General features: G+C 40.7%; 1 protein-coding gene and 1 long non-coding RNA gene across 2 annotated transcripts in view; one reads left to right on the plus strand and one right to left on the minus strand.

Moving 5' to 3' along the window:
• Positions 1 to 2,453: 2,453 nt before the first annotated feature.
• Positions 2,454 to 3,657, minus strand: LOC115295528. The gene is made up of 3 exons (XR_003910449.1): positions 3,580 to 3,657; positions 2,857 to 3,005; positions 2,454 to 2,684 (listed from the first exon to the last, which is right to left on the minus strand). It is a non-coding gene; the product is annotated as an uncharacterized LOC115295528 (long non-coding RNA).
• Positions 3,658 to 3,713: 56 nt separating this feature from the next.
• Positions 3,714 to 20,137, plus strand: part of FIG4 (FIG4 phosphoinositide 5-phosphatase) — a 120,906-nt gene continuing 104,482 nt past the window's right edge. The window contains exon 1 of the mRNA XM_029943205.1: positions 3,714 to 4,002. Coding sequence (XP_029799065.1) covers positions 3,937 to 4,002 — 66 coding nt within the window. The 5' untranslated portion in view covers positions 3,714 to 3,936. The remainder of the gene's footprint in view (positions 4,003 to 20,137) is intronic.

Genomic DNA, 20,137 nt, shown 5'->3' on the forward strand with positions numbered 1-20,137 from the left:
CTGTGACTTTCTTCTAAATCTAGCAAAGGCAGTAGAAATACCATTCCTGTGATTACACTGTTCTATATAAGATCCTGTTTTAGCACTGGAGAGACTTCCTGGTTGGCTCTGAATTAAGCTGCCATGTTGTGAAGGGACGGCTGGCAAGGAACAGTGGGTGGCCTCCAGTCACGGAGAGCAGCCCCTCGACAACAGCCAGGAAGAAAAGTAGGATCTTAGTCCTACAACCACAGAGAGATGAATTTTATCAACAATTTAAATGAGCTCAGAAGCAGATTCTTCCCTAGTCGAGTCTCCAGATGAAAATGCTGCTCAGCCAATATCTTGACCACAGCCCTGTGAGACCCTGAGTGGAGGACCCAGCTAAGCTATTTCTGGGCTCCTGAACTATGAGATAGTATGTGTGTGTGTTTTAGGCTGCTAAATTTGCGGTAGTTATGTTATACCACATAGAAAACAAATACAAGTGAACACAAAATATGTGGATTTTTGTGTCTGACAAAGCAAGATGATTATCCAGTAAATGCTAGACAGTCTTTATCATTGGTCACCTCAGTGCTTCCAAAATGGGCTCATAAATGGAGGAGGTATGGTGGTAGGCATGGAGGTGATGGAGGTCATGCATGAGCTCAATGACAAGTATCCCTCTCATCAGGCCGACTTAGTTAATTCTATCACTGAACATCCCGCCTGTCTGCAGCAGAGACTGAGGCTAAGTCCTCAAAATGGTACATCTATTCAGTGACAAATGGATGACATGGAATGCCTTCCCTTTGGAGAAGAGAGCAAGTGACACGTGTCCCTAGTATGGGTGTGCCTTCCCTACCCACAATGCCTTGGCCAGCACCACTATCTAAGGGTTTGGAATGTGTCTCATTTATCATGAGATCCCATATAATACTGCCTTGGATCAAAAGACCCTCTTTTTAGTAAAAGAGGTATGGTAAGAAGGATCCATTGATTTTACCACATACTTCTTCATCCAGAAGCTACTGGTCTAACAGAAGGTTGGAATGGCCTCTTAGAGGTACAGTTAAAGTGCCAGTTTGAGATTGCATGGGATTGTGACACTACCATCACTCTCAGTGATTGACATGAGGAGTCTGTACCATCCTTCCTCATGACTTTGAGCTCTGCCTGACTGGAGTCTGATTGAGGGGAGAGAGATGCTTCTATCAGGGGACCTCTTTAGTTGTGTTTCGCTAAACTTAAACCCACTGCCTGGTTCTATGTGGCTCCACGTGCCCATAAGGAGTTACTGTACTGGCAGGTGAGGATAGGGCTGCTGCTACATGCTTGGAGCAGCAGATGTGTCTTGAGCTCAGGGGCTTCTCTGAGACTCCTCTTGTAATTGTAGCAAGCCCAACCTGACAAAGACGGGTAACAAAAGGCTTACACCCTTCAGGGATGAAGGCTGGTTACCCTACTGGGAAAACAACTGAGCCCAGCAGAAGTACCAAGGGTAAGAAAAGTCTAGAATGGGTAGTAGAAAAGGGAAGTGATGCATTATCAGTCTCAGACCTAGGATTAACCACAGTCGTGGATTCTGTAGCTTGTCCCACTAATCATCTTTTTTTGAGTCTTTTTCTTTCAGAAATTGGGACCAACCGCCATCGTGAAGAATCAGTGAGGCGATGGTGTGAACTTAATGAGAGGGTAAGAGTGAAAATGAGTAGTGCAAAGGTTGGAACGTAGCAGATGCTATTAGTGCCCAGAACCATTTGACACGTTAACTTTTCCATGAATGGCCAGCCTGACTTCCAGCTTCTAGTATGTGTGACTCTTTGCCTAAGGGCTCTTTCCAGCTGCCATACCTCGTTTGGCTGAGCACAGGCAGACTGCAAGTTCCAGGAAATTAATGCTCTGCCGTAGCCGGCCTTAGCCAATAACAGATGGAAGGTAGTGAATAAATGTCGCAGCTCCTTTGCCCTTAAGAGGGAATTACTCTGAGACAAATATCTCAGTATTTTATAGTGATTTCAGCCCAGAGAGAAATTTGCTTGATAATATTCCCTTTATCAACTTCCTTCTGTTTCCTGATGCTTCCTGGGATTACTTCCCATATGAACCCCTTGCCCTCGAATTTTTGTATCAGGATGTGCTTCTGGGTGAATGAAACAGACAAGGTTCAAACGGAAGTGTTATGTTACAGTATAATATAATAATTGAAAACTAAATATTGGAAGCCAGAATTCTACACATATTTTAAGAGTTGTTATCCTAAATAAAAGCATAGTGCAGATATTTAACTCATATTCAGAAGAATTGGTTTCCCTTATGAAACAAAACAGAACTAAACAGTCTTTCTAGTTGAAAGATCCAAGCCAATGTAAAATGCCAGAACTGACATGGCCATCTTTCTAGTTCTTAATAAAAGTAAGACCAAACTATGAAAGAAAATTAAAATACTAAATAATTAAACATTTATTTTTTTTAATTCGTAATTTCTCAATTTTAAATTTACAATATGGTTTCTAACATCTCATTGTTGTGTAATACACTCTCTAATAACATATTATATTATGGGTTTATACTATAATTCAATAGAATTTTTACAAGTTCTCCCACCGTTTTAGCCGTTCAGAAACCCTCCAGGTGGGTTGTGTGGTTTACAGGGGGCCCAACTCCTGGGAACCAACAATAGGCGATTTCTTATGCTCTCGTAGTAGGTGCTCAGTAAATATCTGTAGAATGACATCAGTCGTTGGAAGGGAAAATGGTTTTAAAAAGTAATTCACTGAGAGATCCCGAAGTTTAGTTTTATAAGAAAAGGAACTGGCCTGAGGTCCCCACAGGAGGTGAGGTTCCCTTCAATAGATACAAAACGGGCGGGGACTACGTATGACCCCTACTTACCTCGGCACAGCGGAGTCCTCAGGAGCCCACAGGACCCCAACCGCCACACTGCAGCCGTCTTTGGTGTCTCTCTAAGCAGCGGTTGCCTAGGGAACCCCTGGCGGGGCTTCGCGCAAGGCCTCTTGGGGGACCGGGTCTCGTAGGTGCGGCTGTAATTTATTGATTAAAAAAAATGTTTTTTACTTATTCACTTTTGCACTTAACTTTGTGTTTTTAATACATTCCTTTTAAAAAATATAGAAGGTGATGGTTAGAGAGGGCATGTACACTGCTCACTTGGGTTTACACGTATCAAATGGAGAGACCTTACTTTAACCCAGAACTGCTAGTTTCAAAGCCAGTGCCACACCACACTGCACTAAACACTGCACGACAGTCCGTTTGTAGAATTTACAAGATCTCCAACTTTCGGTGATTTTTTTTTAAGGTGATTAAAAAAAATTTCTTGAACCACCCAGTTTTCCGACAACACGGATTTTGTTGACTCTCATAAGGGTGAAAACAGGTAACAAAAAGACGCAAGGGAGAAAACACCGACACTCAGCGAAGGGCTATCAGATATATTTCCAGGAAAATAAGGGCAGAGGTAGGCAGAGAAAAAAAGATCAACTTTGAATGGAGCTATCTACAGTTCAGAGAACCACTTCAAAAGAAGCACTTCAGTCCCAAACCCCCCCCCTTCTCCAAAGAGGAGGACCAGATAAAGCCGGAGCCCAGACTAACCGCTCCATTTCCCCCTCCGCCCACTTTTTTTTCCGCCCGCACCAAACATGGCGCCCTCCGCTTCCTCCTTAGGCAGCGCGCAGGTTCTGGAAGGCTACGGTATATCCTCCAGTTCCGCCCCCGACGTGCCTGGGGCGGGACTTGCACGGAGGTGGGGTAGCCGGGATCCGGAAACACCTGAACTCTACCGAGTCTTGTTTGTTTGGTGCACAAGCGGCGTTTTCCCGGCTGGATCTGATGTCCAGGGTCTGAGGTGTCTCCTCTCCCGCCTCTGGGCCTCCCGGGGCAGTCTGGAGGCTGCCGCACTCTGGGCCGCGGCCTGGTGCCCTGTCGTGGGGACCCCCATTTCTTCTGACCATGCCCACAGCAGCTGCCCCCATCATAAGCTCCGTCCAGAAGCTGGTTCTGTACGAGACCAGAGCTGTGAGTTCCCCGCGCGGCGGGGCGCGACGGGTCGCGTGCGGGAGGACGGTCACAGCATCCCCCTCCCTAAGTCCCTAATCCCACCAGCCTTGGGCATGTGTGTCTGAGGGGGCTTCGCCTTGTTATCTCACCCAGGGCACTGCTGGTTTTGCTTGTACCTGTTTCCACGTAAAAGCCACAGTGGGGAAACCCTGGAAACAGGTGCTTTGGGTATCTCAGAAACTGTTCATGAAGTTCTGAACGAGTTACTGGATTCTTTTCAACTTTCAGAGAGTCTGTTCTGTAGATCTCTACTTACAGTACAGGCAAGGGCATGAAAAATATTTTTGACCTTCGAGTGGGTAAATTATGTGTTTTCCGATTCTATGGCATACCAGTTACTATATTAATGTTAATTACGTGCGCTTTTGTTGCTAAAATATTTGGTTCCCTTTATTTGAGAGGAAAGGAGAACTTGTATTGCTTAAAGACTGATTTGTTTGGGTAACATTGTTTTGTTTTTCACTTGACTTTTTGCACTTTTTATTTGTTTTATCACTTCAAATGGTTGTGTAAGTAGTTACTGTGGAATAAGATCAGTTTTTGTGTTTAGATTACTGGGTCCCTAAGATTAACATAGTGTCTGCAGATCTTTTTTCTTTTGTGTGGTTGGAAAATAAAGTACAGCTTTTCTGAATTGGGTGACAGTGATGTTAGAGTCTATGTTTAAAATTACACTTCGTAGTAATAAGATTGCTTATGCTGTACACCTGCCTGTTCTGCTGTAGAGTGTTTCATAAGGTACATTCCATGGAACCTGGGTTGTCTTCCGTTGATAAAGTAGGTACTTAACAGTTTCTCAATTATAACATAGTTCTAGTATTAGATCTGCCTCAGGTCACAATTAGTGGAGAGATATTGTTGAGCCCAAGTTAATTTTGTTGGCAACTTCATTTGATTAGATCCACATCAGAAAATGAAAGTATCGTATTTGGTAGCTATTTTCACTTGTTCTCTGATGAGAGTCATACAGAAGTATCATTTTGACATGGAAACAAAACCTGCTTTCTGTACAGTGTGCTGGTAAATATCCATGGTTAGAAACATAAATACTTGAAACACAGAAACTTCAGCCTATTAATAAGCTGAGCATTCATTAGGACTGGCGGAGGCGTTAGTATTCTTTCGAAAGCACAACTCATAGGGCTCTTCTGCTCAGAAACCTTCACTAGCCCCCATTCTGAGGAGAGTAAATGCTTTATCCTTTAGTTTGGCATTCAAAGCTATATGGGATTTCTTCAACCTGTATGGATTTATATCTAGTTTAATATTAATTAAACAAATATATAGTGAGGATTAATGCTGTGCCTTTTTGTGCCTTATTCTGCAGTAAGTCTGTATTGCTTATACCTACCTGGTGTGTTTTCTGCAGCTCTTTCCTAGTAAAGTCCCACCCCTTCTTCGCCTGTCACAACCTGTTGGTCCTCACAGCACAGATTATGATACAGTGCCTTACAAACAGTAGGCTTCCAATAGATACACTTCAGAGTCTCTAATATAGAGAGATATGTATTCCAGAACTTGGTTGTGACCCTGCTCAGTCATCTAAATAATGCAAACTAACTCCAGCCAGCTTAGCGATAAAAAGTGAGCTTATCAGAAGGATGTTGGAGGAGTTATTGCGTGGAATCACTGGAAGAGGCTAACTCTCCAGCTTCTGGAAAAACAGGAACAAGACAACAGTGTTAGAGAACCCACTGAGTGTGTTGGCAAGGACATACCATAGGTTCCAGGAGAAGGAATCTGATTGACTCAGCTATGATTGGGAATCTGCCCCTGGGTGGACAAATCATCATGGCCAGGAGGGAGTCGGGCAGTAATGACTTTTGTTTCCAGGAATGGTTGGGCCAACACAACTGCCCTAAGAAATGTCTACTGAATTTAATCTTTGAATCTCAGTTACCTTATCAGTAAAGTATGTGATTCTTCTTTTTTATATTTTGACTTAAAGATTCAAGCAGAAAGATTTATTTGAGTAATAGGTTCAAAGTTTAAGGGACATAAATACCTCAGAAAAAGAAGCATAAAATTACCAGTAACTAAATAGATCCTAGGAATTAAAAAAAAAAACTGTAGCAGGTTGTTACATGCTGTTACATTACATGTTGTTAATGAGAGTAATAGCTAGTGTGTGCCACTGGTCACAAAGCACTCCACATATATTTTGTTATTTAATTCTCAGAAAACCTCTAAGGAGGAAATCTTGTTACTTCTATTACTATAATTGCTCAGTGAAAAAAAGAATGAGGCAGAGGTCAATAGTGCCGCTGAGAGTGTGGTCTGACTACTGGTGCGGGGCTAGATAGTTTGTAACTACGACTGTCAGCCCTCCCGTGCTATTCTGTGGGTCCGGCTATCTCGGTTTGCAGTCAGTTGCATTAATTAAATGAGCTTTACTGTATACTCATTTAAATGTTTATTTTATTCTATTACAAATGGAAACTGAGAGAGTCAGTGATTAGAAACTTTTATAACTATTTGACAGAGTAATTGTATTTCTGATGAATCTGTTAATTTAGAACATTGGTTTGTGGTTTGTGTATCCTTGGTTTTTGTTTTTGTTTTTGTTTTTAGCTTTTTTGTTGCAGAAAATGTGAGCAAACACAACATAAAGAGAATAGTAGAATAAACTCCCATATATCCATCACCATCTCCCAAATTACCTTTATTAGTTATAACTTGTTTTACTCCCCACCCACCACTTATTATTTTGTGAGGTTCTTTTTCTTTAACATTTAAATAAATTGAACTGCACAAACCTAAGTTATATAATTTGATTATTTTTTTAATTTAAATTCAAATTAGTTACATACAGTGTCGTACTGGTTTCAGGAGTAGACTTTGGTGATTCATCACTTACATGTAACACTCAGTGCTCATCCCAGCAAGTGCCCTCCTTAATGCCCACTGCCCATGTAGCCCACCCCCACCCCTCTACTTTGTTCTCTGTATTTAAAAGTCTCTTATGTTTTTATCTTATTTTATTTTTCCTTACTTTCCCCTACGTTCTTCTGTTTTGTTTCTTAAATTCCACATATGAGTGAAATATATGATATATGTCTTTTTCTGATTGACTTATTTCATTTAGCATAATGTACTCTAGCTCCATCCATGTTGTTGCAAATGGCAAGATTTCATTCTTTTTGATCCCCAAGCAATATTCCATTGTACATGTGTGCGCATGCACGCGTGTGTGCGTGCATACATACACTACATCTTCTTTATCTGTTCATCAGCTGATGGACATATGGGCTCTTTCCATAATTTGGATTGTTGATAGTGCTGCTATAAACATTGGGGTGCATGTGCCCCTTTGAATCAGCATTTTTGTATATTTTATGTAAATACTTAGTAATACAAATGCTGTGTAGTAGGGTAGTTCTATTTTGAATTTTTGGGGGAATCTCCATTTTTTTTTCGACTCTGGCTACACTGGTTTGCATTCCCAATCAAGAGTTCAAAAGTGTTCCCCTTTCTCTGCATCCTTGCCAACATCTGTTGTTCTTGAGTTGTTAATTTTACCATTCTGACAGGTGTGAAGTGGTGTGTCGTGGTTTTGATTTGAATTTCCCTGATGATGAGTGATACTGAGCATCTTTTCATGTGTCCCTTAGCCATCTGGATGTCTTCTTTGGAAAAGTATCTATTCATGTGTTCTGCTCATTTCTTCACTGGATTATTTGTTTTTGGGGTGTTGAGTTTGATAAGTTCTTTGTAGATTTTGGATAGTAACCCTTTATTTGATATGTCATTTGCAATTACCTTCTTCCATTCCACTGGTTGCCTTTTAGTTATGTTCTTTGTTTCCTTTGCAGTACAGAAGCTTGTTATCTTGATGAGGTCCCAAGAGTTCATTTTTGCCTTTGATTCCCTTGCCTCTGGAGACATGTCTAGTCAGAAATTGCTGCAGCCGAGGTCAAAGAGGTTGCTGCCTGTTTTCTCCTATAGGATTTTGATAGTTTCCCGTCTTACATTTAGGTCTTTCATCCATTTTGAGTTTATTTTAGTGTATGTTATAAGAAAGTGGGACAATTTCATTCTTCTGCATGTTGCTCTCCAAGTTTTCCCAGCACCATTTGCTGAAGAGACTGTCTTTTTTTCACTGAATATTCTTTCCTGCTTTGTCAAAATTAGTTGGCCATACATTTGTGGTCCACTTCTGGGTTCTGTATTCTGTTCTACTGATCTGTGTGTCTGTTTTTGTGCCAGTACCATACTGTCTTGATGATTACAGCTTTGTAATACAGCTTTAAGTCCAGAATTGTGATGCCTCCAACTTTGGTTTTCTTTTTCAACATTACTTTGACTATTCAGTTCATACAAACTTTATGGTTCATACAAATTTTAGGATTGTTTGTTCTAGCTCTGTGAAGAATGCTGGTGTTATTTTGATAAGGATTGCCTTGAATGTGTAGATTGCTTTGGGTAGTATAGACGTTTTAACAATATTTGTTCTTCCAGCCCACAAGCATGAAATGTTTTCCATTTCTTTGTGTCTTCAGTTTCTTTCATAAGTGTTCTATAGTTTTCAGTGCACAGATGTTTTACCAGGTTAGGTTATTCCTAGGTATCTTATGATTTTTTTTGTGCAGTTGTAAATGGGATAGATTCCATGATTTCTCTTTCTGCTGCTTCATTATTGGTGTATAGAAATGCAATTGATTTTTATGTGTTGATTTTATAACTTGCAACTGCTGAATTCCTGGAGCAGCTCTAGCAGTTTTTTTTGTGGAGTCTTTCAGGTTTTCCACGTAGAGTATCATATCATCTGTGAAGAATGCAAGTTTGAATTCTTCCTTGACAATTTGGATGCCTTTCATTTCTTTTTGTTGTCTGATTGCTGAAGCTAGGAACTCCAGTACTATGTTGAAAAACAGTAGTTAGAGTGGACATCCCTCATGTATATGTACATGTATATGTAAAGTTTTTAGGTTTTCTTCATTGAGGGTGATCCCAGCTGTGAGTCTTTTATATATGGTAAGCTGTAGAATTTATAGATCAATTCATAGACCAATATGGGGAGAACTGAATCATAGTAATATTGAGTCTTTTTTGAAATTACGAGATTATTTATTCTTTTTAATTGAAATATTGCCATAAAGTTACCTATACAAAATGAAGATTTATTAATATTTGAATTGGTAAGATAGTTCACATTTGTATAATTCAAATTTATAAAAAATGAAACTCCCCACCCATGTCCTGCTACAGGAAGATTTTCGTTTCATTTTTTGCTTTATACAGCACTTTGTCTTATAAAGAAATTTAAGCAAGTAAATAAACTAACAAGATTAAGCCAAAAACCTCTATTGTAATGGTAATAGTAGTGGAGAAAATAGGATCAAGGAAAGAAAAACAGAGCATAGTAAACTTTGCTCTGGAAAAATAAAAATAAAAATAAAGGTACCTTTAGGGGACAAATATGCTGGAAGAACACTCAGACCATATGTATAAAGACCGTTTTCTTTCAGTCAGTTTAGAACACATGGACTTTGCTTTACAGATTAATTTTTGTAAATGTTTGTAATTGGGACTGTCCAAAATTATACGTTCCAGGATCATATAATTTTGAATCTTTTAATCCATGGTGTATTTCTCCATTAATTGGGGGTTTACTTTCTCTTAGCAATATGTTTAGTTTTCAGTATAGAAATTTTATGCCTTTAAAAAAACCTATTCCAGAGTACTTTATGAATTTTGATACTACTTCAAATGGGATTTTAAATTTAATTTAATAATTGATTGTTACTAATATGCAGAAATTGAGTTGATTTTTATACATTGACTTTATATTCTGAAACTTTGCTTAAGTCCCATATGGAGAAACTGGGGCTGGTATGTTGAATTAAAAATATGCAGATTACAGTAAAGGTGCGCCTGTGTGGCTCAGCCGGTTAGGCATCAGACTTCATCTCTGGTCAGGATCTTACGGGTTCGTGAGTTTGAGCCCTGTGTCAGGCTCTGTGCTGGCAGCTCAGAGCCTGGAGCCTGCTTGGGAGTCTGTGTTCCCTCTCTCTCTGCCCCTCCCCCACGTATGCTCTGTTTCTCTCTGTTTCTCCAAAATGAATAAACATTAAAAAACTTTTTTTTAAAGAATATGCAAACTATGACCCACTGAATTGAGGGGCACAGGCCAACATGGAGTTGGCAGTTAGCGCCCTCAGTATCAAACTTTCACTTTGGGGGAGTGAAACCCACAGTGTTGATTGATTGAAAGCACAGTTTCAGTACACCCACACAAAGGAAGTCGAGTTACAAGATTGAGAAGTGGCAGGGGTGGGAGTATTGGGGGGGAGGAGAGAATGATCTAGGGGAAGAGCAGTCCTCTCTCCTAGGTCACAGGTGAGCAAGAGATAGAGAGCAGGGTAGCAAATATCTCTTACTTAAAAGGTAGGAGCAGAGGTCACTTATTTTTATGGGCTTAACTGTAAGTGATTATTTTAAAAAGATATCATAGCAAGAGCAAAGTGGGAAATTATGGTGGGAATCCTAAGCTCAAGTCTAAATACTTAGACTTGGTGTGAACAGGGTTATCATACTGTTAGATACCTAGTCCTGAACACAAAATAATCATTTTTCTCATCACATTCATTAGTTCTAGTAGCTTTTTTGGGGGGTGGGGGGGATCATTTCCTATACATAAATAGTCATGTCATTTAGGAAGAGGAACTACTTCCCTCCCATTTTTTTCCCTTGCCTTCTGGCCCTGACTAGGATCTCTAGTACAAAGTTGAATAAAAGTGGCAAGAACAGACATTTTCTTGTTTTGTTCCTGATCTTATGGGGAAAGCAGTCTCAGTATGAAGTGTGATGTTAGCTTTAGGTTTTCAGAGATGCCCTTTACCAGAATGAGAAAGATGGTGTTCTTTTTTTTTTTTAATGTTTGTTTATTTATTTATTTATTTATTTATTTTGAAAAAGGGAGTGAGAGAGCACGAGGTGGGGAGGGACAGAGAGGGAGAGAGAGAATCCCAAGTAGTCTCCACACTGTCACTGCAGAGCCCAACACAGCTCGACTTTACGAACCTGTAAAGATCATGACCAGAGCCGAAGTCAGGAGTCAGATGCTTAACCAACTAAGACACCCAGACTCCCCAGAAAAATTCTTTTCTATTCCTAGTTTGCTGACAGTGTTTTTTTTAAATCATAGATACTGAATTTTGTTGCATTTTTTTCCTGCATCTGCGTATGGCATTTCCTTTATTTGTTTAGTATGATGTATTACATCAACTCATTTACAAAGATTAAAAGAACCTTGAATTTTGGGGTGTGCCATCCTCCATCATGCTGTATTATTGTTTTCGTATATTGCTAGATTCTATTTACAAATACTTTGCTAAGGTTTTTACCTTTATGTTCAGGATATCAGTGGATCATTTTCTTTAACATCTTTGTCTGATTTTTGCATTAGGGTAATTTGGATCTTATGAAATGAATGAGAAGTGTTCCTTCTTTTATTTTCTGAAGGTGGTAGTATAAGATTGGTATTTCTTTGTTTAGATGTTTGTTAGAATTTGCTACTGAAAGCTTTTGGGCTTGGGGTTGTTTTGTGGGACAAATGTTGATAATCGGTTTCTATAGTAGATGTCGGACTATGCAAGCTTTGAATGGGTCTTGAATCACATTTGATAAATTGTATTTTTGTCCATTTCATCTTAGTTGTTGAATTTACTGGCATTGAGTTGTTCATAATATTCTCTCATTAAACTTTTGATTTCTGTAGGATTTGTAGTAAAACTCCCAACTCCCACTTTCTTTCCTGACGTTGGTATTTTGTTCTCTCTCATTGTTGGTCCATTTTGCCAGGCATTTATCGATTTTACTAGTCTTTTGAAAGAACCAACTTTTGACTTGGTTGATTTTCTCTATTTTTGTTTTTTATTTAGTCAGTTTCTCTTTTTAGGCTTATTATTTTCTTCCTCTTAATGGATTTTGGATTAATCAGTTTACCTTTTTCTAGATTTATAAAGTAGAAAATTAGACCATTGACATAATTTTTTTCTTTTCTAATAGAAAGCATTTAAAACTATTAATGTAAATAGTCAAAAAACTGTGAAGAAAGTATTAGTTGCCTGAACAACAAATAATACTGCTTATTATTTTATGTCTAAAAATTAATACACCCAACAAGGAAGGACAAGGACATGAATAGGTAATTTGACAAAAAAGAAGTATGACTATAAAATGATATTCAGGGGTGCCTGGGTGACTTAGTCAGTTAAGCATCCGACTTCAGGTCAGGTCATGATCTTGCAGTTCATGGGTTCGAGCCCCGCATCAGGCTCTGTGCTGACAGCTAGCTCAGAGCCTGGAGCCTGTCTTCAGATTCTGTGTCTCCTTCTCTCTCTGACCCTCCCCTGCTCACGCTGTCTCTCTCTCTCTCTCTCTCTCCCTCTCTCTCTCTCTCTCTCTCAAAAATAAATAAAAACATTAAAAAAAATTAAAACAATATTCAACTTGCTAATCATTAAGGCAATAAAATAAAAATAGATTGACATTTTTCACCTGTCCGAATGACAAAGATTGGAAAGTTGACCAAAGTCTTGTTGGCAAATGTGTAAGTCAGAATAAGTGCATTCTTGATTTGGTTGGTGGGAATGTATTAATTGGTTATGAAAGAATTAGGGGAACAAAAGAACAAAGGAGACAATGGACAAGATGGTCTGCCTCGTCCTGAGCCTTCATTTAGAAGAGTGATTGGGCAGGATTGCTCCTGAGGTGACATTCAGGCTGTTATTGTTACCTGTGTTTGGAGGCGGAATTTGAGGACTCTGAAGAGGAAGGGGGGTGGGTTGGTAGATACCATGTGGGAGGTGCAGTTCTGGCCTGGTGAACGGTGGGCTTCCTCCCAAACTTACCTGTTCTCTTTGGCACCCAGTGCCTTTACGCTGCCCTTTGGCTCTTGCGACGATGCGACGGCCCTTGTCTGTCCTGTGACCCAGGCCTACAGGTTAACTGTGATCAGATCCAGACTTACGGCTCATATGGCCCTGTGCAACTATGAGTTGCCCACAGGAGATTTAGCAACCTAAAGTTAAGCTGGATGAAACTGCAATTTACCATGAATGATTTCCAATTTATAGCCCTTGCCTAATATACAATGCCATAGGGGTTCTGACCATCATAGTAACTGATCAAAGAAATTAACACATAGCATTTGAGTTTAAAATTGGTAGCTGAAATAAACTATTAAAAAAATCATCAAAAAAAAGATACAAGTTTATAATGAAAAAAAATTGGTAGCTGAAAAGAACTCTGGGGGATTTTTGTGTCTGCATGTGTAGGGGTGAAGTTGTGAGGATAATCTTTACTCTTGCTAGCTCAAAATTGTTAATATGTGTGTGTGTGTGTGTGTGTGTGTGTGTATTTATTTAATTGCTACCTTGTTCCAAAAGGATTTAAGAAAGCTTCCTCTTCCTTTCTACCCTATCATACAAAATAGAATAAAATAAGAAAGACCCACATCATGAAGAATGCAGCCTAATTAGACTTGATGGTAGCCTGGGTTTGTGTAATAAGGGAATGGGAGAGAACACCAAAAGAGGTGGCTGACTAAGGGATTGACGCAGGAAAGCAAAGGATATAAAATGGGAGAGAGAAACATAGTAATTACAACTATGATTTAGAAGGTGGGGTTGAAGGTGACCAAGTTTCCAGTTATTTCTGTTGGGGATTTGAAGCTCTGCCATCAGTAAACCCCTGAAGCTGTAAAGAGTGAATTTGAAGGGGCATCTGGGTCAGTCGTTGAGTGTCCAATTTCGGCTCAGCTCATGATCTCATGGTTCATGAGTTTGAGCCCCACATAGAGCTCTGTGCAGAGCCTGGAGCCTGCTTCGGATTCTGGGTCTCCCTCTCGCTCTGCTCCTCCCCCACTCGTGCTCTCTCTTGCTCTCACTCTCAAAAATAAATAAACATTAAAAAAAAGTGAACTTGGAGGCATCCCTTTTTGACTCTCAGAGGCTTATTTCTTTTGAGCTGCCTTACTGATTGTGAGATTGCTGGAATAGGTGAAGAGGCAGCCCTGCAGTACTGTTAGATTGTGAGAAGTAACTTCCTGGTGATCTTTAAAAATACCTTTATTCTGAAAGTTCAAGTGAAGTTTAACATTAACTGAAGCTGTCAGGCAACCTAAAATTTCTTCTATTTGAAGAAAGCTGATTTTCTTCCCTCAGAGGAAAAGTGAGTGATTAATTAGCCTGTCATTATAAAAGGAGATAATAATATTAGTAGATACTGAATTTCCTGTTAAATGGATTACCTATTGTGTTCCATTTGCAGTTCATGTATATATTTTAGAAACACATTCATCTTCATACCAAGTCACCACGGTTACAGCTACATAATGAAATTTTAAGCTTTTTCTTACACAGTGATCCGTGACTTTCAGAAGACTATCTAAATGGGCATTGAAATGTGGCTTTTTTGGGGCATCTTCTCCACCCCTATTCCTGCAGACCCCAACTCCCCCGACACAGCTAGCTACCAGCACACAATCGTTTTCCCCAGCAGTGTTGAGTCCTGTGTGTCTGCGTGTACGTGTGCGTTCAGGCAGCCCAGTGGACGCAGGCCTGATTAGGGGAATCCTGTACACATCAGTTACTGCCCTTTTTCCTTCCCTGTTGTTTCTGGGTATTTCATTTACCTCGTTTTTCACGCTTTGAACTTCAGACTGCCAGGACTTGACCTGTCCTTTCCTTCTCAGGACTCATAGTGAGCTTAACCCCAACTTTCTTGGGCATGTAAATCTCCTCTCAGTGCATTCATACACAGTAGGGAGGGAAGGAGGTGGGTGTTCTTCTGGGTTTCATCTTCTTAAAACTGTGGCTCCCATCTGGACTAGTTGCTCCCAAGGCCTGCAGCACAGCTGCTCTCCGGGGATCTCCCCTAACATCATCCTGTAGCCTCTCTTGTGATGATTTCCTCATTTTCTCAGATCCGGCACCTTCCTCTTCCATGATTTATGCCCTCGTTTTGGTGGTGCACCTCTCTGCCACTTGCTTCATGAGAAAGGGTTTGTGGACAGTAACTTTTTTGAGCCCATGCATTGTGAAATGTCCATATTTCATTCTCACATTTGATTGACAGATTTAATGTCAAATTAAAGATTGAAATAAGGGGCGCCTGGATGGCTCAGTCAGTTGAGCATATGACTTCAGGTCAGGTCATGATCTCGCAGTTCCTGGGTTCAAGCCCCGCATCAGGCTCTGTGCTGACAGTTAGCTCAGAGCCTGGAGCCTGTCTTCAGATTCTCTGTCTCCCGCTCTCTCTGACCCTCCCGTGCTCACGCTGTCTTTCTCTCTCTCTCAAAAATAAACTAAAAAAGAAAGATTGAAATGAATTTTCCCTTAGAATTTTGAAGGCATTATGTTTCTGTCTTCTCGTGTTGCTCTTGAGAATTTCTAATCTTACTCTGTTCTTGATCTTTGGTTTGAACCCTGTCTTTTTTTTTTTTTTCCATTTTAGAAGTTTGAGCTACTCTTTACTTCTATTTTTGAAAGTTTACATCCCCACCTCCAGAAACAAAACATGCCACAAAGGTCCACACGTTTTGGCGGTTCTGTAGTATAAATTGGATTGTTTCTTGACTTCTTCGCTGCCGGTTTAGGATTCGGCTTTCCTGGGCATGCTTTTGAGGTTCACATGATTTTTGTTGGTGGTGGTGTTGCTATCTCTCCTCTTCTCTTTGCCCTTGGGGCTTATGTCTAAGGAAATGAACATAAAAAAACTTGACTTCAGTTTTAGTAAGGTGTTTGAGAGGTATTCGCTCTGCCATCATTACTCAGAAGACCATTCATCTGCTCTCCAAACAACTCTGTTGTGGATTTTGCCGCCACCACTGTGTCACCGAGACTGCACACAGAATAGTCACTCGCATGATCCTGTTGTCAGAGCCCCCCTGGCACCTCTGTGCCCTCATCTTGCTTGACCTCTCAGCAGCATTTGATGTGGATGTGACTGCCCCCTCATTTTCTAATTGATCTCCTTTTGCTTTGGTGACTCCATGCTGTCCTGGGGTTTCCCAAAAACACTGACTTTTTTTTTTTTTCTAACTGGTTCCTTCTCTAAATCTGGCCCTTAAAAAGAATTTTATTTAGAGAGCTTAACGCTAGTTTTTTTGGGCTCTGTCTCTATCTTCACGCTCCCTGCTAGGCTTAATCCAGTCACGTGACTCTAAAAGCCTGGGATGTGCTGCTGACACACTCAGATCTCTCCTCTGAGCTCCAGGCTCACAAGTTCCCACTTGATCTCTCTGGGCATGTTGTAAACAGAGCTCTTGGTTTCCTCTCAAACCTGCTTCCCTGCAGTCCCTAAATCAGTAAGCGGCACCATCGTGCCCAAACAAAAATAATTGGATTGATTATTCTCCTTAAAAGATTGGTGTAGACTAATCCTTTATCTGATGTGTCATTTGCTAAGTGAAATTAGTCAGTCAGAGAAAGACAGATATCACAGGTTTTCAGTCCTATGTGGATCTTGAGAAATTTAACAGAAGATCATGGGGGAAGGTGAAGGGGAAAAATAGTGAGAAACACAGAGGAGGGGGGGCAAACCATAAGAGACTCTTGAATACAGAGAACAAACAGGATTGATGAGGGTGGGGGAGGGGGAAAACGGCTGATGAGCATTGAGGAGGGCACTTGTTGGGATGAGCAGTGGGTGTTGTATGTACGTGACGGACCACAGGAATCTACCCCAAAACCAAGAGCACATGTTACACACTGTATTTTATAAACTTTGACAATAAATTGTATTAAAAATGAATAAATAAATAAAATAGCAAAAAAAAATTATAAAAGTAGACAGTCAACTGCCCACCAGAGGGCAGTGCAGGCAAGTGGTTCTGTCCACTGCAGGCCAGCCATGAGCTGTTGTTTTCTTTCCCACATAGCTGGCTCCACGTGAGGTCGCTTTTCTCTGCACAACACATTTTTAGGATTCTTAGACCACTTTAGAAGAGAGAATGTGGATAGTTATACTCCTTCCTGTTTCCTTTTCTCTATTCATGTCTGTAAGTAAATTCTGGGGATTTAGCCATTGAGTCCTCTGCTTTGTGGAGTCTTTGGAAGAGTCTGGGCATGAGAAGTACAGATCCGCATCCCCCCACCCCCCAGGTCTGTACTCTAATGACCAACAAGGCGTTTACCTCCTAGCACACAGGGATTACAGCTGTCTTTTTATGACAGACTGCCAAATCATAGTCTGACTACAGTGACTCTATACATTTCCTAGGAACTATTAAAATTCTAGGAATTTCATGCAGGGATTTTATCTCCCTTAAAGCTGTGGTGTGCTTCTTTACTGAGAGATTGACCTCCCTAAAGAAGATGGGTTCGCATAAACCTTGTAAAAAGTTACCTGGCAAGTTACACAGTTCATCTGGAGTAGGAGGTGGTCTTTCACCTAGCATTTTTTCAATGCCTGTGGAACCAGATTGTGACACCAGACTAGAAATAATGACCACAGAGGTGAGGAAGTTAGCCCAATCTCCTGAGGGGTTTATAATCAGATGAAAGGGGCAGACATGTCCAAAGCGAATTTGGATAAGGCCTTTAGCAGTAAGCGCTACAGATATAAACGAAAATGCTTTGGAAGGGGACAGGTGATGAGAGAGGAATGTTTCAGGTAGAGATAGTGGGTATCACTTGTCCTATCTTGGCTCGGTACATGGAGTCTTTTTGTGAGGTCCTTCAAGCACAAACTCAGCACCAGGACACCAGCCTCTGGATTGCTTGCTCTGACCCTCCCCTGATGAGTTACGTCCCCTTCCTGTGTTGCCACCATCTAGTTCACCCTTCTCTTCGGGCACACTGTCCATGGTTGTTCATTTGCATGCTGCTCTCTTGAGAACAAAGACCAATTTGTGCATTCTCCCGTTCTGGCTCATTCTGATCCTGCACATGTTTTTCTTTGTCTGGAGCACTCTCCTCTTTCTGTTTCTAAATGCTATCTCTTTCTAAATGCAATGGCATAGACTCACTGACATCTTAAAAAGTAAAGGAGAGAAAAAGAACTAACAGTCATTGAGTGCCTTCTTTGTGTTGAACACTCTTCACTATGTTAGGTATTTTATGGGCATATTCTTGCTTCACCTTGTTCCTCTAACGCACCAAGCTTCTTCCCCGTTCAGGTCTTTGCACTTGGTATTTCCTCTCAGGGGACTGTTTCTCCTCAAGAGCTCAAGAAGGTGTCTCCCTTTTCTGTTAACAAACATGTAGACTTTATAAACCGTCCTTCTGAAGTTAATTTTGTATGTTGGTTACCCACCTCTCCTCTCAGAGGTGGGTAGGGTCTCAGGGACAGGAATTAGCTGAGGCCAGGCTGGGAACCTTTCATCTCCTCCCTCTCTTTGTCCCTGCCCTTCTGGTGCTTCCCCAGTGTATCAAGTCCTGGTCATTGGCTATCTCAAGTCAGTTTACTAATCTTTATCAAATTGCTCTATTCCTACTTCATTATACCTTGGAGTGTCATTCAGACTGTACCTCTCCTAGGAGCTAAAGGATTCCATAGTTTTTGGCTAGTCTTCCTATTAAGATTTGGCAACCAGTAATCTTATTTTTTAAAAAATGTTTAACATTTATTCAGTTTTGAGAGACAGAGACAGCATAAATGGGGGAGGGACAGAGAGAGAGGGAGACACAGAATTGGAAGCAGACCCCGGGCTCTGAGCTGTCAGCACAGAGCCGCAGGCAGGACTGGAACTGTCAGACAGTGAGATCATGACTGGAGCTGAAGTTGGAGTCACCCAGGTGCCCCTAACCAATCATCTTTTAATTAAATTCATGTTTAATAATTACAGGCACCGGGGTCCCCCTTCCTCCTGTCTGGCAGCAGCAGGGATGGTGTAGGGACTGGGGCATGTGCCCCCCACACAGTCATCTTTTAATGTATGGTTTTGTTCTATATGGCCTGGAAGTCTAGATCTGACCTTATAAACAGATGTATACTTAATAATAAAACACCTATTTTTGCCGATCTAGTGTTAAAACAGTATAACCAGTGCTCATCTTCTGGTATACACTAAAATCTTATTTAAAAAGAATTTTTTTTAATGTTATTTGTTTTTGAGAGAGAGAAAGAGAGGGCAGAGTATGAGCAGGGGAGGGGCAGAGAGAGAGAGATGGAGACAGACTCTGAAGCAGGCTTCAGGCTCTGAGCTGAACCGGGAGATCATGACCTGAGCTGAAGTCAGATGCTTAACTGACTCAGCCACCCAGGCGCCCCTAAAATCTTACTTTAAAACACTTACCCATCTTTTAAGGCTCAATTCAAGTGCTGACTCCTCTGACGTTTTCTGCACCTGTAGTGCTCTGCATTAATCTCTCCTGCTCTCAATTCCCATGGTCTACATACTTCAGTTTGGCCATTAATCTAGAGGATCTTAGAGCAAGATATTTTTAAATGTATTTTTCCTAATTGGTTTTACTTACTTTTTTAAATTCAACTTAAAAGTTACTCACCTTGTTTAAGTTTTCTTAAAAGCATTTTCATTAGGCGTGCCTGGGTGGCTCAGTCAGTTGAGCGTCCAACTTTGGCTCAGGTCATGATCTAACAGTTCGTGAGTTCAAGCCCTACATCAAGCTCTGCGCTGACACCTCAGAGCCTGGACCCTGCCTCAGATTCTATGTCTTCTCTCTCCCTTCCCCCACTTGTGCTCTCTGTCTTCTGTCTGTCTCTCTAAAAAATAAATAATAAAAAAAAATTTTAAAGCATTTTTGTTATCTTTAGGATTTTTTAAAAAATGTTTGTTTATATTTGAGAGAGCGAGAGAGACAGAGAGAGACAGAGAGAGAGAGAGAGAGACAGTGTGTGAATGGGAGAGGGGCAGAAAGAGGAGACACAGAATCAGAAGCAGGCTCCAGGCTCTGAGCTGTCAGCGCAGAGCCCAACATGGGGCTCAAACCCACGAGCTGTGAGATTATGACCTGAGCTGAAGGCAGACGCTTAACCAACTGAGCCTCCCAGGTGCCCCAAGATTACTATTTTTGACATTATGATTATTAATTTTATTCTGAGTGTTTATTTAGGAAGACTAAGGTGTTTAGGTATAATGCACCAAGGAAGTATTTCAGAAAAGAAAGAACATTTATTATTTCCT

The sequence above is a fragment of the Suricata suricatta genome, chromosome 7 (assembly GCF_006229205.1).
Source record: "Suricata suricatta isolate VVHF042 chromosome 7, meerkat_22Aug2017_6uvM2_HiC, whole genome shotgun sequence".
Taxonomy (NCBI): domain Eukaryota; kingdom Metazoa; phylum Chordata; class Mammalia; order Carnivora; family Herpestidae; genus Suricata; species Suricata suricatta.